This window comes from Callorhinchus milii, unplaced genomic scaffold (assembly GCF_018977255.1).
Source record: "Callorhinchus milii isolate IMCB2004 unplaced genomic scaffold, IMCB_Cmil_1.0 Scaffold26, whole genome shotgun sequence".
In the NCBI taxonomy this organism is placed as follows: Eukaryota; Metazoa; Chordata; class Chondrichthyes; order Chimaeriformes; family Callorhinchidae; genus Callorhinchus; species Callorhinchus milii.
Window position 1 is genome coordinate 7,322,747 of NW_024704767.1, and position 13,007 is coordinate 7,335,753.

Consider the following 13,007-nt stretch of genomic DNA (forward strand, 5'->3'; position numbering starts at 1 on the left):
CTGTGTGTCCATTTCTATAATTGATTGATTAATTCTGTACGGAGAGGAGAAGAGTTAACTTAAAATTCCCCACGTGGAAATAAATATGTGTATACTGTATACACATAAGGTCTAGGAGTTTTAAAGGTTAACTAGTTTAAAGTACTGAGAAGCGACCTTAATTTATATTCATTTGCCAGCGCTGTTCTTGCCTGTAGGCCAAGCTATAGAAAGATGTGCTGGAAAGAGACAGCATGTTTCAGAGCAATAGACATTCTCAGCTGGAAAGAGGGGGAGAAAGACTCATCACTAGCGGCGTTTCGAGTCGGGGGAATTCCTATTGATGGCGTGAGATTGCTGGGAGCAGCTGAAAGGAATACCCTGGAGGTGCTGTGGGGTTGGGGAGGCAGGAGCTGTGGGGAATGGGAGAACAGAAACCAACACAGAATTTCCAACCAACGCTGGCATCACAGACCAGGAGGTCACCCGACTTCTTCATCGATGTGGGATGCGCTTGGCTTACGGACCTATCTACTGTGCTGTGCACGTTGTCCAGATATGAAACCTAAAATAGGCACATTATTGCGATACAATTCTATACCAAAAATACTGTAAAAAGCATTTCAGAAAAGATCAGGTTATACAATGGTGGTAAAGGGTCCCTCAAAACGTTCTTGCTTCTCTTCGACACATAGACTCGTGCTGGGATATAGCTTCCCAGTCACCCTCCTCTACCTCACTCAAGTGACCAGTCTTCAATGAGAGAAAACCTGCATTGTAAATGTCAGTACTCTGTTGATCCCATCCTCACCGACCTGAAAGCATAGGCACGTTAATTAGAAAATGTGGTGATGGGGTGGGGACCGAGGCTGGTCTTTTCTACTCCAATCCTAATTGTAGCTCATGGCTGAGATCTTATTTTATCTTTTCTCAATGCAATCCAGCCATTGAACCTGACGCCATCCAAGCCCGAATGGCTCCGTTTCATGATCATCGGCTTTGACCTACTGTGGAAGATGGATACTGGAATATGTGGATTAGATTTAGTTATGGGGATAAACCACAACTGATGATGCTGATAACTGATTAAGATTTTAATCTATTTCATAGATTCTAAAATGTAGAATAGATCGAACTCTAGGATTTGATGTGGAACCCGACATTCTTCTTTCATTGCGGGGGGTGACCTGTTTTATGAATATTTTTGTTGAATGTTGGTTACTGTTTGTGAGATTAACAGTGGTCTAAATCTCTAAACTACAGCACATGACACGAAGAAAGATCGTCAGAATCCGCGTTGGATTTTAGTTATTTAAAAAGAAACAACACTTCAGACGTGTATTTCGAATACTTTCCTTTTAATTGACTGAACACGTACATAAACGAGTATCAAAAAAGCCCGGTTGTTGTTGCCAGGTTTGGGGATGGAATGAAGTCAGTCGGACCAGAAACGAGCGCTAGAAACCCACAAGTTGACTGTTATTGGTAGCACGACAATGGTTTGATGTTTCCTTACACAAAATGCACCTCGTAACGGGACTTAAACAAGAACTTTACATAAACCGACCGATGCAACAACACATTGAGTATCTCAACACGGCGAACGTCTGTCTGTTCCGCACCATTCGTAATGTAAAATATTTGCAGGAACCTTACCGTATATAAACATTGACGGATACATACACCGCATGGCTACAACTCTTCACTATATTAATATCCGGAATATGCACACATTTTAAAAGGGGTTGGGAATGGGGGGGGGGGGGGTATTTTTGACCGGTGGACATGCCAAAAGACACGATTGTCTAAAAAGTAATAAACAATTTTATAAATTGAGTCCCAAAAGCAGCAATAGATTTCAAAACGTTGTAACAAATATTCCAGAGCGCTATTTTAGCACGACTCAAAAAGGCTGTCTTTTGCAGAGCAGGTGAGCTGGATGTTCTCTCTCTCCCTCTCCAGCACCACACAGTCGGTGGTGGCATCGCATATTCCACGTTAAACCCTCCGATCCAGGCGCTGCTGTCAATCACCAGCAACATTCCTGGGATCTGGAAAAGCGTGGCAGCGATTGGGAATCAATCCACGGGGTTGTATACTATAATTCACTGCTTGTTTGTGTGGGATGTCTCAGTGTGTGTGTGTGTGTGTATGTGTGTGTGTGTGTGTGCGTATTTGACTGTTTGGTAGTGACTGATCAACGCACCGGTTGCCTATAGTTGCCGTTGATTTCCGGGGAGATGTTGACAGCTTCTGCCCCCAGAGGTAACCGATCGCTGTACTCCGAGCAAGCCTCGAATTCTTCAGGGTTGGCTTTCGTCTGGGACACGGGGACAGACTCTGCCACCACACTCTCCTCCCCGACCTCGCTGGGGTTGTAGATCTTCTCCGACCCCTGGAAGGACGCGCTTGGGTCGAAGGTACAGGGCGCGTTCTGGTGCAGGCTTTCGGGCGGTTGGGTTTTCATGATGAGTTTGTAGGTTTTGCCTCGGTATTTGTACATCAAATGGCAGCAAGTGGCTGCCACCAGCGGGATGGTGGCCAGGCCCAGGAGGAAGGAGCTGACTATGATCATGATGAGCAGAGATGGGATCTTCCTTCTGGTGCTGAAGACCACTTGCACTTGGCAGTCTTGCCCGGTGTAGGTCAGGCAAAGCGTATAATTGGAGCCTGGGTTCAAGCCCTGGAATCGGTAAGAATTCACCCCACTTTCGATCATGGACCATTGGACAACCGTGGCCGCTTTCCCCCCCTGCTCGGCGCACAGGTAGAGCATTTCCAGGCTGATTTTGTCCGGGGCCGTTTGGAATGGGGTCAACTGGACCTTAGCGTCGGTCTCCGTCACTTCCAAGGCGATGATCCCGTAGTCGAAGGTGTGTTGCTTCATCTCCGAGCTCCGGTTGAAGGCGTGGTTGGTGATGTAGTGACTGCCCTGGCTCTTGCTACAGTTCTTGGCCACGGGAGGCAAGAAGACGGCGTTGCGTTCGGTTCCTTGACCCGGGAAGCTCCGAGCCGTTGCTGGGCTGATCCGCTGACCCTTCTGTCCCGGTTTGGCCCAGCTAATGGCGTTGTTCTTAGGCAGCTTTAGCCCGGGTTTGCGCTCGCCCGGTTGGCTTGGGATGCGCTCCTGGATGTAGGTGGGCTCGCGTTTGGGGGAAGCGGTCACCGCTACGTTCAGAGTAGAGCGGTTACTCCCAATCTCGTTGGTGGCCAGGCAGGTGTACGCTCCTTCCTCGTACTTGGTCAGGTGAGGGATAACGAGAGTACCGTTTTTCAACACCACGAAACGATCGCGAACTTCCTTGCGGTTTTCCAGCAGTAACTCATTTCTCTCCGGCTCCACGTTGGCGTCGTTGAGTTCAATCTCCTTGTTGGCGGTCTGGATTTTCCATCTGATCACGGGCACCGGGCTCCCCGTGGCGTTGCAGTGCATGGTCAAGGCGTAGCCTTCGTACAGTTCGCCCTTCTCGTTGCTCGCTTGGTAAGTCAGATGCACGAGGGGAGCTATACATTGCATGTCCGGTAGCTCCACCACCGGGGTCCCCTTGAACTCCTCGGGAGCCGAGCACACAATGTCCTTTTGCTCTGGGATGGAAATCAGGGCTTGGTCGATCCAACCCTTCAACCACTGGAGGTTGCAGGTGCAAGAGAAGGGGTTACTGTAGATTTGCAGATGGGACAGCGAGCTTAAGGAGTCAAAGGTGCCCTCCCAAATGGTGTGGAACTTGTTGCTGTTGATGCGCAGCGAACGCAATTCTTTGAGGGTGGAGAAGGCATCCCTGGAAAGGTGCACCATGTAATTGTTGTTCATCTTTAGCAACTGCAAAGCAGTCAGGTTGTACAGATCCTCCCAGGGGAAATCCACTATCTGGTTGTGGCTGATGTCAAGGTTCTTGAGCTGTAACAGGACGGTCAGGCTCCCCTTCTCGATCTTCCTGATCTCATTGTGGGCCAACCAGAGGGATGTCACCTGAGTGACCTCGGCGAAGTCGGCGCGCAGCAAGGACTTGATTTTGTTAGCGGAAAGGCTGAGGGTGGTCACGTTGGAAGGCAAACCGACCGGAACGGCCTGGAAGTTCTTGTAAGCGCAATCCGCGAACTGATTGAAGTATTTGTCCTGACAAACGCATGGTTCGGGACAGCCTCGCACACCCCATGGGCAGAAAACGTAGCCGACGCTTATTACACACAGTAATTTCTCTAACATCTTCGCCCTCTGTAAAAGTGAAAGAAAACGTGCAATGTTAAGGTTAGTTTTTACATCCTGTCCTTTCTTAGCTGTACTCACTATAACGACGGCTGCCGATGGAGATGTGAAGAGCCAATTCCCAGGCGGGTTTTCATTAGCCCAGCAATAATACATGCTGACATCCAATTATAGTGCACACGCCAGCGAGCAGTGCACTGTGCACACACACACACACACACACACTGGAGCTGAAATGTGCAGGAATTCTACCACGTTCACAATAACAAACTTGCTCGAAGCAAATCGGGTCCAAATAATGACTCGTTTAGTCATTATCTATTTGATTCAAGAATGCGCAATGACAACAGAGCGCAAACCTCAGTTAAAGATGATTTCTATTAATCCAGACGCACCCTTAATAATCGTAGAGCAATTGAGATGAATATGGTCTTATTGCAACAGACAGCGAGCCTTCATAACGACGGGGTATTAACTGCAATATTTGTATTTGTTTCGCCTCTGATTTGGTGATTGTGGGTAAACGAGCCTCGGTAATAAATTCGTGTGAATTCAGATTGAATTTCGCCAATCGACTTCCTTAGCGTCCTGTCAAATCGTCATGTTATGTTAGGTATCAATCAAAACAAACAAAATTCCCCAAGTTTTTTTTTAGAAGAATAAAGTTAAAGTGGGTGCACGAGAAATTAATTAATTCCAGGTTGTGTAAAATGAAAGAAAAAAAATCGATTCACTACTTCCAGTCCTTTGAGATAAATTTCTCTCGTTGATTAATCTGATTATTAATTGCCCCACCTTTTATATGTATATATAATATGTATTCTAACAGGTCCCGGCCACAAATACACATTTATACATTATACATGTTATGTATAATTAATATATGAATAGTATATATGTATACAGTATATATTATGTGATATATATGTGTGTGTATTTGTATATATTTGTGTCAAATTAATTTTCTTAAACAGCATAGAGGAACAACCACATCACTTACATCTGGAATATTATTTTTTTTAAATAATGTGAATAACTCAGCCTTTCATCCAGGTAAGGTAGATGAAAGTAGATACATCTAAATGCGATAAGGTGGGGCTTATTGCCTTACACCGTCCGCCGTCTGAGAAACAAATTAAACGGGAGCCGTGTAAATGTAACTCGATTTTAATCGAGAGTTTGCATTTTGCACCTCTTTTGAAGATTATGCTTCATCTACGACTTGTCAATCATCGGCTAAATCAATTAGCTTCGAACATCAATCCATAATGATGAGGTTTTGAATTTTTTGCTCGGGGAGGGGGGAGGGGGGGGTTGTTTTTAAAGTCACTGCTTCGATAAAATATTCATTAAAAATAGTCGACATGCACGTGACCATTGGGGGATGAATCACTTAACATTAAATCTCGGACCTGTGCACTGATCGGGGAACTGTCTGGCATCCATTTCTAATTGACAGACATCCCGTGAATGTCTAGGATGGTTATAGTACAGTAAAGCACCGAGTGTGAGTGAAGAGAATGTACAATAATGCACAATAACTGTATATATATTTTAAAAACAAACACAAAGGCTCAGATGTGCTACTCTCTGTGCTGTATTGTGGCTATGAAAACACCCAATCACCTCACCAGTCTGGATTTAATTGCAATGACAAAGTCAACTTCATAATGCAATGATCTGTCTCTCTGTATTGGAAGGCAAGAGGGTTAGACATATCTTACCGGTAGTAGTAAGAAGGAATCTTTGAAGTCGGTTCTTTAACTAACACGCAGACCGTGGTGAGAATCTGTGCGCAAAGTTAAAGCGAGTTAAACTGCTCACACGGATTGTTTTCCCTTGCAATCGGCCTGGGTTCTCGTGGGTACCAGCGTCCAATCCAACAGGCATTTTCGATGGCGCTCAGTCAGTCAATCAGGTAGTCAGGCAGGGAGTCAGTCAGTCAGCCAACCAAGCTGGTTAGCCAGCCAGCCAGTCAGTCAGTCAGCCAGTCAGTCAGTCAGCCAGTCAGCCAGTCGGTCAGTGGGTCTGTCTCCAGATGTGCAGGCGCTGAGCCCGAGCTGGCAATGTTAGCCTTAGTATTGCAGCACACAGCGGCTGCGCGCAGCCTCTCCCAAGTCTCCAGCCTTCCCATTAAAGCCACACACCCTCTGGAGCGGCCAAGACCAACACCCACACACACACAGCGAGAGCTCCCATTGCCGTTAACACGTTACTATTTCAGCATTCATTTCCGCCTTCGTTACATGATGCAATTCTAACAGGTCCTGACTGCAAAGGCGGTCAAACTGAGCAAATCCCGAAATCGTGTAATCCACAATGTTACTCTCACAGGCACCGCTGCAACAGCTAGAATCTGCAATACTTCCAACTTCAGATCAATTCTTTCTACATCTGCCGAGGAGGGTAACCTCACAGTGAATTAATTACCAGTGCTATACCTCATCCATCCAAAATACTTAAAACACGAATTCAACCATCCAATTCATTTTTTAAATATATATATATTTAAAAAAAGTCCAATAAAGAACAGAACACCGTATTCTCGGGTAAATTATGTGGGTATTTCAATACATTAAAAAATTACTAATTTTCAGTGAAAATATTTTATGCCATGAATGCGACTGATGAGGAACGTGACTGTTTAATTGATTCTCCACCTTTAACTGGAGCGAAGCTCCACCCGTCTATCTGTTGGCTCCTTTTCCCACAATTAGCATTGATTAGCAGACTATTATTATATTTGCAAACACTAGGTGTCTCATCCACACGAAGTTCTCCGGCTCTTGGCAAAATGAAAAAAAAAAGGGCAAAACATTAAAAAGAAGAATATATCGCTGCAAATTGACATATTAGTAAATGGTCTATTTGCAGCCAATTGATGCCGCGGCTTTGTTTCATCCTCGGATGCTTTGGCATATTATGGTACCCACCACCTGCCACGCCCTGTCGATATTGAACCCTGATTCTCTGTCCAACATCCTCGCCCAGTGCCTTTGTCCTACTTTATACATTCAGTACAATTCTCCACGACCGTCTTTGCTGGTAAATTGTGTTTTGAATATAGCACACGAAGGATATGTAAGATTTTAGTCGAATTTTGTTTCAAATTGAAAAACATTCAGGACCTTGGGCGAGTTTCTTAAGGTGCTCCGTTCTAAGCGAATGTGAGTTTCGGGAGAGAAAAAAAAATTCACAATTTTTAAAATTTACTTGATAAACTAAAACCATTTTTTTTCTGAGAAGGTAGATTTGGGGCCGAACATACACTCTTTGCATCGAGTACTGCACGCGTGATTTTATATCCAAAGGAGATAGATATTCAACCAAATGCCTGGATCAGCTCAAGTTCTGTCCTGAACGAATTCACCCTCAGATAGGGTAACATCCAGACAATATTAAGACGTAAGTGTTCTGATTGTTCATAGATTCAATTACAGGCGCAAAGAATGTAAGGTTTAAATATAAACGTTGCCTTTAAATGTCCAATTGCTAACACAGTCACGACAAGACAATCCTTACAGGTTGCGAGTTCCACAGGCGTTACCCTCTAGGAATGCGATGGAGAAAGTGACTGGGGCAATGTCTTCAAATAAGGACCGTTTTCTCGCCTGAAATAATTTGAAATGATCACAAATTTGCAAATACAGTCATCAGCTGTAGGCAAAAAAACACATTAATGGATCCCCCTCTCCCCCACCCACCACCACACAACACGCACGCATGAAAATGACAGAAATCCCACCCAACTCTAGATTTGAAGTCTACATAAATGGCTTTAAAAATCACTTAAATTAACTGTTCCATTTTCCGAGAAACTTAAAAATGCCATGTGAAACATTTCATTGATGCCATTACGCAAAATATCCTGATCTGGGTGTATATAATTCGCAACTAAATCGCGTCTTAAAATTAAACAGGTGATGGGGTTCTCTGGCAACCTGCAACAATGCAATGGTCCTCAATACTATCCACTTGTTTTGGTCCATTTCTGTGTGTAAATATTCAAAAGGCTCCCCTCTCATTTTCCAGTTAGAAATATTCAGTAGATGGCAACAATTATGATGAAGTAATTTCCCCAATATTCAACAGATGTTTACATTCACACGGAGTAAATAAAAAAAACAACGTGTCTGGTCTATCATAATAAGAGCAATTCATTTCACAGCAGCTTTTTAATGTCTGCCAATGGAACTGTGGACTTAAAAATGCACTATGTATTTAGAAATCCCACCCCACCCCACCCCCCCAACATTACACACACACACACACAACTGAAACAGTGCGATAGTGTAAATAAAGCCTTACCTTAACTAGCAACACCTCCCTTAATGGCTGTCAGTCCCTAGCAGTATATTCAGACTATATAACGCTCAACGTATTCCTAGCATCGTCAGCCTTACACGTCGGAGGTCGTTCCTATAACCAACCCAAAGAGCCACGTTATCTCAAGACGAGGCAGACATCTTGTGCCCGCTTAGTAAAAACTTACAGGAAACAGATTAACCCAAGTGCAAGAAATCTTTTCTGCAGATGCCTCCCAACCCCTCGTTTCCTGACGGTTTTGCTGGTGACCCACAGGTTACATTAGCCAGAGAGAGAGAGAGAGAGATGCAGGAACAATTTAAAGGTAAACATGTTTTGCATTGGTGATCTACCTGGTGGAAGGTGCCACAGGACGCTAGCCTGTAAAGGTCACTTCTGAGTTTACTCCGTTTATAGGAAATATGCCGCCTGTTGTGAGCAAACTCTCCTCTCTCATACTTCCACTTTTCAAACGCTTCGTTGAAGTTACTTTCCTGGCATTGTTCTGGCGTTTGGCACACTGCCCGCCTCGAACCCGGTTCCAGCCAATACCAGACTCAAACAACCATGGTCCTTAGCATGAGAAGGTCAGGGAGCGAGGCGATGCCAGTGTGACATTCAGTTAGCAGACAACCGGGTCTCTCGTGTGGGTCACTCTCTCCCTCCCCCAATGTGATCATTCAAGGTTGTTATCCTCTCCAATCAGCTCGCACTACGAAAGCGATGTTGGTTCCCTGCTTCCATGTAATTACGCGTGACACGGTTGGAGACCAATTTTACATACAGTGGAGCTGCTATTGCCTCAATCGCACTGCAGATGATGATGATGATAATATTAATAATAATAATCCTTGCATTTCATATAGCACCTTATCAACAACAGCAACAACTTAGATTTATATAGCGCCCTCCACGCTGGACTGCATCTCAAAGCGCTTAACAATGGCAGAGCCCGAGGCCGAGCCAGGGGCAGGGGGATGGTGACTATAGGCGCGGTTGAAGAGGAAGGTCTTTAGGTGCGATCTGAAGATGGGGAAGGAGGGGGCGAGGCGAAGGGGTTGAGACGGAATACATTGTGAACGGATTGACTATATTTTCTAGATGAAATGCCGTAGCCAATTGCGCACAGCAATGTCCCACAAACAGTTGTGGATTGGTATTTTTTTGACACATGTACTTGTGTACCCCCCCCTCAGAGAAGTCTGACTGTTCTCCGTATATTTATTTGAATGCACAGCACAATCCAGAGTCTTGATGCTGTTTATAGTTTTAATTTTAGGCAAGAGCTGATTTTCTGGTCAGATAACATAAAGATGCATTGGAGTGATATATTCATAGCGTAAGACAAATTGCATGTTCAAATGTTCTGGGATCCCAATGTCATGGATGGATACCTGCTGGAGTGTGAGTTACTGTATGTTGTGTTGAGAGTTCGAAGGAGACTGAGATGAGTCCATCCTCAATCTCTCTCTCTCTGACAGGATAGGGACTGTAACGAGCAGCGCTATATTGAGGCACATGCAACAGTCAGGGTGGAATGGAGTCACAGCTGTGTATGGCGGCTATGAGAGACCCACCTTTACATAACGTGAAGATTCAGGGCACCAACCGAAATATAAGGGACTTCGGGCGGCTTCTGGTATTATAAATCATCGCTTCGTTAAAAATGTCAACGCCAGCAGGAATCTGGGCGGGGAGGCACCTCATTCAGATAGATGGATAGACGTGCGTAATCAACTCCCCAGTGATCTAATGTGTATAGACACCGCCCAGTGCAGCGTCAGCCATACAGACCATAATGTCACAGCACAAATCCCTGGTCTTTGCTGTTAACTGCATCCAGGAGCAAACACCGAGATACAATTTAACCCACAAGTCCAGTAACAAATACAAATAGACAATGGTGTCCATTCTTTATTAATTTGAGAACATTACACTAATTGAAAACGTACCCAAAAGCAAAAGAGTATAAACATGTTAATATTGAACAAGGGGTGTCATTTCATAAGGCGTCTATGTTTCTAAATCTGGGGGAAGAGCTGAAAAGTGTGAGTAATACAGTAAAAAAGGAGCACTGTCGCAGTCACGATGACGCCCTTCTGTGCTGAATATTTTCCAATTTTCTAATGTAAATCACACACTGATACTATACCTGCCAAAGATCACTATCTCCAAACCACCTTGTTATACTTATTGTTTACATGGATCATTTCAACTCAATGCGAGATCTTACTTTAAATGCATTCATTCTGAGGCCGTATTGATGTTGTAGGTGGTCCTGATGTGACGTGCGATGATATTTGTATTTAAAAATAAGATTGTGACAATCACTACAGACTTATACGTAAATAGTGTCCAGAAATTATATTTCCGGGTACTTATTCACATATCATTTAGCTGAGATGCGTTCTTTTATGAACTCACACTATAACAGAACGGGATCAATTCCCATTAAGTCAATCGTAGATAAATTAACAGTTTCAGTGTCATTTTAATTCGATTCTTGCATTCTGACGAAAAATGAAACCTGAAACAGGATCCGATTGTATGTGATGTTTCCCCCGTTTTGTCTCAGATTCGCTGTGCTTATATTCCGGTTTACTTCTCCTAACAAGTTTTCTTCCTCTATTTTTCCCTTCGTGAAAAGATGTGTAATTTCAGTATTATGTAGTTGACTTGTTTTTATGAAAAAGACATGCTTAGCAACTGTTGTTGAGACTGCACTTCACAAGCTACAATTTCAGAAATGTCCTTGGCAATACTGTACTGTTTGTAGCTTATAGTGGTCAATTTGAATAGAATCAATGACACTTCCAACCCTTGGTCATGAGCTCTGTATTAAAATATTTCTCAGCATTTATTTTAGCCATTTAAACTTCGATTTCTATTTGTAGGATATGTGCAGCAGTTATTTCTGTTTTATATTCGTTTTAAGACATTGCTTCTACAACTTTCCAGATTCCCCCCATAGCCTAGACAGGGGGTAAACACACTAACCATGTAGATCAGAAAATCACAGATTCGATTCCTGGTAGTGTGCTGAGTAGCTGATATGAACCAGGGCAGTATTGGTGGGGTTATAATTGGTCTCAGTGGAACTGGGTTAGAGAATCCTACATCAGCCAGAGTTGCTGCTCTTCATTTGGATCCAAAGACTTCCTGCTGGAAGGTGTGTGTGTGCGTGTGTGGAAATTGGGTTGAGGACAGGATCAGACCTGCAGAGGCTTAGTCTGGCGACACATTCAGTCTTCAAGGTTCGCACATAAATAATAGCCCAGAGCTATCATTTATGGAGGGCACTCGTGGAACTGTTTCCCAGTAATAGCAAAACGAGTCAAATACTTGCAGGAGTGGAGGAGGGAGTACATTGTGTGTGTGTGGGGGGGGGGGGGGGGCGTTGTTATTTGGGAGCGGATAAATATTGCATAACTAGTACTGTAATTGTTACATTAAAAGGCTGAATAATGTTCTATTAGATGCTTGTAATCCCCAGTGATCAACTCATTTTGAAATGTGCAGCAAGACAGCAAGATCAAGTGGCAGGATGTAAGTATAAAGACGAGCACAGACAGGGATATGCTTGTGAAGTTGATTTTGTTTTCAGATGGTGCATGACAGCACATTTTAAATCTGTTTCCGCTGTCAGGAACAAAAAAAAGCTAAAAACCCCAGTTTACATGCTTCCCACCTTTCTGCAGCCCTCAAAGGAGTGTCAGTCTGAAGGCTTCTCTGTGCCATATCATTTCTGTCAGTACCCTTCAGCTACACCTGTTTTATCTTCCAGAACTGTAGAGATGTCTGCCATATCTCCCCCTCCTTTCAAATGCTGGCCTACATGCAAATGAAAACAAGCTATACAAGTCGTAGGCTTTGAACAAAGGTACATATGCTGCTGTCAGTCTGGTACATTCATATAGTCAAAGTTTTCTTTTAAATTGCCTCTCCTTTATGCATGTGTGTGCATGTGTGTGTGTGTGTCTGTGTGACGGTAGATACAGATTATACAGAATCAGGATATACGCATTTATTTACGTATGTATCCTTCATGTCATGGACGCATTGACCTTTTACTGAAATGTATCGAGATGTGTCCTGTGTCTCTTTCCTGTTTTTCCTAAATCTTAGACATTATATCAGCCAATTGGTTCATTGTACTTTCAATCTACATCTAGTCTAATTCCGTCATTCCTGATAGTTAATCCTGAGCTCTGCATTTTACATTGTTCCTTTGTTCTGCAATTCCAGATCTAATCGTTCTGGCTGGTGCTTAGTTTTGATTTTCAGACTCTGCTTGTGGAGTTCATCCCATCGTGCATTAGAATGGTCAATGACCACACCATGAAGGATCTTTCTGGATCTTTTTCATTCCAAACTGAGCATATTATTCCTTTACTAGTTTCTTTACTTAGCATACCCAATTTCTTATATGTCCACGCACACTAATGTCACAATATTCAATTTGGAACTACATCTAACAGCGAACAATAACTTTGGCTGGAACACATCTCCCAGGGGC

General features: G+C 43.7%; 1 protein-coding gene across 3 annotated transcripts; it reads right to left on the bottom strand.

Moving 5' to 3' along the window:
- Positions 1-1,327: 1,327 nt before the first annotated feature.
- Positions 1,328-8,605, bottom strand: islr2 (immunoglobulin superfamily containing leucine-rich repeat 2). 3 transcript variants are annotated; one of them, XM_007908091.2, is made up of 3 exons: positions 8,495-8,605; positions 7,709-7,797; positions 1,328-4,195 (listed from the first exon to the last, which is right to left on the bottom strand). In XM_007908091.2, exon 3 carries the CDS (start codon positions 4,184-4,186, stop codon positions 2,177-2,179), a length of 2,010 nt encoding a protein of 669 aa, XP_007906282.1. In that variant the 5' UTR covers positions 4,187-4,195; positions 7,709-7,797; positions 8,495-8,605; the 3' UTR covers positions 1,328-2,176. The 3 variants fall into 3 exon arrangements, with proteins under 3 accessions (XP_007906282.1, XP_007906291.1, XP_007906290.1); XM_007908100.2 differs by lacking the exon at positions 7,709-7,797; XM_007908099.2 differs by lacking the exons at positions 7,709-7,797; positions 8,495-8,605 and adding an exon at positions 5,911-6,129.
- Between the last annotated feature and the right edge of the window lie 4,402 nt (positions 8,606-13,007).

Bases quoted from the DNA above. Each gene is read 5' to 3' on its own strand.
- islr2 (XM_007908100.2), bottom strand. From the start codon at position 4,186: ATGTTAGAGAAATTACTGTGTGTAATAAGCGTCGGCTACGTTTTCTGC.